Here is a 4,707-nt window from a genome sequence, read left to right on the forward strand (position 1 = left end):
GTCTTAAATGTGAATATTAAAAATCAAAAACAAATATTGAGGTAGGAAAAACTTGAAAAAAGGAGAAAAAAGATAAAACATTTTCTTGTTTTGAGAAGAGGCCACATCATTACATGTGGTTTCTTCTTTAATATATATATAGATTTTAATTTTTAAGAGGGGTTCCGTTCAACGAACGGCCCACATGGGTTTACAGACATCCATCTCCATCATTTAAAAAAAAAAAAAAATTAAACTACAAATTTAGTCCTTGTGATTTGTTTAAAATAACACTTTTTGCTTATACAATTTCAAAATATTCAGATTTGGTCCGATTAAAGAAAATAAAAATGCCCCTCACCTCATTTAACGAAATATGTTGTTTTCGACAAACCACCAGGACCCAATATTTAAATACGGTTTTTAGATCTTAAAAAAATTATTTAAAGAAGCTGATGTTTAATTTAAATGATGAATATATATATATATATATATATATATATATATATATTTTTTAATAATAAAACAAAGTTTCTGATCCAAAACAACAAGGTTATACAAGTTCACGAAAAGAGGGAACTGCAGACTGATTCATATCTTCAAAAACCTCAAGCATTCATTTTCTAGCGATGAGGAAAACCGCCATTTTCTTCCTCATATTTGCAGTTTACCATCTCCGATGCAACACTACTATGTCGGAGCAGCAGCCTTATCGGACGGCCTTTCACTTCCAGCCTCCTCAAAACTGGATGAACGGTCCGTTTTTCTTCTTAGCTTTCACTTCCTCCTCCTGTACCTACTTGTTCTAAATGTCTCTCTGGTTTCTTTGATTTATGACGATGAACATGGCACGTGATTGATTTGTGGATGATCGAATGCGCGCAGATCCTAATGGCAAGTCATTCTCCCTACCTATTTATCATTTTTTTGTTGTCTCCTTAATTTGATTCTTGCAATTAATTAGTTCCAATCTAGTTTTATTTTAACCAGTAGTATGACACATAAATGCACTATGATCTTAGAGTCACTGATTATAGGTCATTTTCAAGGCTTATTTTTAGAGTAAAACTACAACTACGATATACCACCAGACAGCTAACTAATCAATTGTTTTTTTTACGGAACTGTATATAGATTTGATTATTGCAAATGCCAAATATAAATCAAGCAAAAACAAGTGTCTGAGTAGTTTGATTGTTTATATTTCTGGATTATGGCTGATGGTAGATCCAAATGCATCCAGGACCAATGTACTACAATGGAGTCTACCACCTCTTCTATCAATACAACCCATCTGGTCCACTCTTTTCCGATCAAATGTATTGGGCACATTCTGTATCCTATGACTTGATAAACTGGATCCCTCTAGACCTCGCCTTTTCCCCCACCGAATCCTTCGACAACAACAGTTGCTGGTCTGGTTCCGCCACTATCCTCCCCGGGAACAAGCCTGTGATGTTGTATACAGGAATTGACTCTGAAAACCGCCAAGTCCAGAACATGGCCGTCCCAAAGGACTTATCTGATCCCTATCTTAGAGAATGGATAAAGTACACTGGCAATCCGATCATAAACCTTCCTGATGGGATTCAACCGGATGACTTCAGAGACCCAACCACCGCTTGGCTCGCCGAAGACGGGAAATGGAGAATAATTGTGGGAAGTCAGAAAGACAAGATGGGGATCGCGTTTCTGTACCAATCTGAGGACTTCGTTAATTGGACTAAATTTGATTCGCCACTTCATAAGGTTTCAGGAACTGGGATATGGGAATGTCCTGATTTCTTTCCGGTGTGGATTGATAGCAAGAAGGGGGTCGATACATCTGTCATGAACCCAAGAGTAAAGCATGTGTTGAAGGTGGGATTGTTTGATTATGCCAAAGATTTCTACATGATCGGGAATTACAGTCCTGAGAAGGAAAATTATGTTCCTCAAAACGAATTAACGCTAAGTACTTTGAGGTATGATTACGGGAAGTACTATGCTTCAAAGTCATTCTTCGACCCTGTGAAAAACCGAAGGGTCTTGATGGCTTGGGTGAATGAGTCTGATTCTCAAGCAGATGATATCGCTAAAGGATGGTCCGGACTTCATGTAATCCAAAGATTAACTTTTACTTAATTTTATCTCCTTATATGCTTTCACATTTTATAAGATCATGAATTCACTTATTATATGCAGTCATTTCCAAGGAGTCTTTGGCTGGACCAAAACCAGAAGCAGCTCGTACAGTGGCCTATCGAGGAAATCGAAATGCTGCACGAGAACGAAGTTAGTATTCTTGATAAGAAGCTTGAAGGTGGATCATTACATGAAGTTGTGGGCATAACTGCTTCTCAGGTAAGCCAATAAGTCTTTATAACTTTGCTTCAATTCCATTTCATAGCTTCTTTTGCACCTAACATTCAGTATTGCTTATTGAAAGGCTGATGTGAAGATTTCATTCAAACTAAGTAATTTAGAAGAAGCCGAAGAACTGGACCCAAGTTGGATTGATGATCCGCAGCTTACCTGCAGCGAAAAGGATGCATCAAACAAAGGCCAATTCGGACCATTTGGACTGTTAGCTTTGGCTTCCAACGACTTAACTGAACAAACTGCAATCTTCTTTCAAGTTTTCCAAAATAACGGACGTTACGTTGTGCTAATGTGCAGTGATCAAAGCCGGTCAGTTTTCTTCAATTCAAAGTTATTTCGGATACATATATATACACTGAGAGAGAGTTCCCTTTTACAAACCCAATAATCCGTGCAAACTTACTAACCATTAAAAACACATATGAAAATGCAGTACTTATACGGTGTATAAACACTGCATTTCATATGTTGTGTGAAACAACACATGAAAACTAATGATTTATTGGATTTGTAAATGATTATGCGTGTGTATATATATATTCAATATGTAATGAATTACTAATGTGTTGAAAACCTACATGTCCCAGGTCTTCTACAAAGAGTGGGATTGACAAAACTACTTACGGAGCATTTGTGGACATAGATCCTCAACAAGATGAAATTTCACTGAGAACCTTGGTGGGTAAACCTACTTCTTTCGTTGTGCTAACTTTTGCTCTGAGTCGAACTTGAGGTCTTATATATGTAGTTCGATGGTGTGGGATGTTTACAGATAGATCACTCGATCATTGAGAGCTTTGGAGGAGGAGGAAAGACATGCATTACAGCTAGGGCTCACCCAACATTGGCCATCGGAAAAGAAGCTCGGCTGCTCATCTTTAACAATGGAACAGAAAGTGTTGTGATCTCAAAGCTGAGTGCTTGGAGTGTTAAGAAAGCTCTAATCAACGTTGAAGAAAGTATAAGCTGCACAGATCAATAATCTGATTCATGAAACATCTTCGTATTAAGAGTCCATAGTGAGAGCTTGCAGGCCACTACAAATTCCCCTTAAGGTGAAATTTAAATATTTGGTTTGTATCCTTTATCAATTCAGCTACACTTAATTTTATTTTTATGTAACAAAAGCAGTTATTTAGCATCTTACATATGTTCTCTTGGAATTTAATCTTCCATTACTTCACAGTATTTAAAAAAGACGATTACATTACAATTTTAACCACTCAAAATAAGTCATTCAAGTTTACTATCTGTTTGTATAAGGATAAGTATTAGGATGCATACTATGATAAAAACATTGAATTAAAACGATACTGTAAATCGGGCTTTTGTTCTTTCGTTTTTGAAATTGTGTCTGTTACATTATAATATGCTATACGAAATACATATTGGACATAGAGTATTGTACTAAGCACTTAAGTAGATTAGTTGGAGTCTTGGAATACCTAATGGGTAAGAAGATTTTTGTTGGATTTATTTTCTAAGGAAATGGTAGATAAGCAGTGTCTTTAGTTATCGGATCAAGTAGTTGAGACAAAATGGAACAAATCGGTTCAAAGAAAAGTTTGCATCTTTGTGTGGCGATTAAGACAAGGCAAGATCTCAGTGTGTTTGGTGCTAGTTTGATCTTCACTTTTCTTATGTCCCTGATGTGGGGATGAAATCAAAAGGGTTGATCATTGCTTAATTCATTGTAAGGAGGTCTCAGATGTAGGGTTAAAAAAATTCTGGTGGTGGGGATTTGGCTTCTCTAACGTGGACGTCTTTTCTCTCGAAGATCTTCTTTCGCTTTCTCGGTTGGCAAGTTTGTGGCAACTGGCTAGTGGTTCTATGGATTTCTATGTATGTGATTTGGAGTTAGCGTAATAAAGTGGTGTTTTTGGATCGGTCTCCTTTGCAATCGGACTTGGCTTTTGACATCCAATGAAAATGGTTAACTCATCATATAAAAGGCTTCACCAATTCTTGGGCAGATTGGTACTATAACCCAAGAGCCATTAATTATCCTGGGGCCTAAGTTTCGATGTTGGTATGTTTGCTTTGGTTTCTCTTGGGTCTTGGGTCTTGGGTCTTTGTTTTTAGTTTTAGTTGGTTGGATTGTTTAAGGATGTCTTTTTTGTTTTTGATTGATTGATTACGCCCACGACCCGACATCTTGTGCTCCATTTGGCTCAAAATGACGTTATTACACTATTGGGGCCCTCTGTAAACTTGCATCTGGTTACTATAGGGAGTGCTAATGGCACCCCTTTAACAGGCGGTGTTGATTGCTTGGAAATTGTGTATTTCTAAAACATCAAATTGATTTAATAATATATTCTATTTAATTATCATTATTATTTAATACATATATATATATATATATAT

The 4,707-nt window shown here is 36.6% G+C and overlaps 1 protein-coding gene across 1 annotated transcript; it reads left to right on the plus strand.

Moving 5' to 3' along the window:
• Nucleotides 1–608: 608 nt before the first annotated feature.
• Nucleotides 609–3,485, plus strand: LOC112527642 (fructan 6-exohydrolase-like). The gene is made up of 7 exons (XM_025138393.1): nucleotides 609–735; nucleotides 865–873; nucleotides 1,223–2,076; nucleotides 2,164–2,322; nucleotides 2,408–2,649; nucleotides 2,928–3,018; nucleotides 3,113–3,485. The coding sequence occupies exons 1-7, from the start codon at nucleotides 609–611 to the stop codon at nucleotides 3,320–3,322; spliced, it is 1,692 nt and encodes a 563-aa protein (XP_024994161.1). The 3' UTR covers nucleotides 3,323–3,485.
• The last annotated feature ends 1,222 nt before the right edge of the window (nucleotides 3,486–4,707 follow it).

This window comes from Cynara cardunculus, assembly GCF_001531365.2.
Source record: "Cynara cardunculus var. scolymus isolate 2C chromosome LG 15, CcrdV1, whole genome shotgun sequence".
Lineage (NCBI taxonomy): Eukaryota > Viridiplantae > Streptophyta > Magnoliopsida > Asterales > Asteraceae > Cynara > Cynara cardunculus.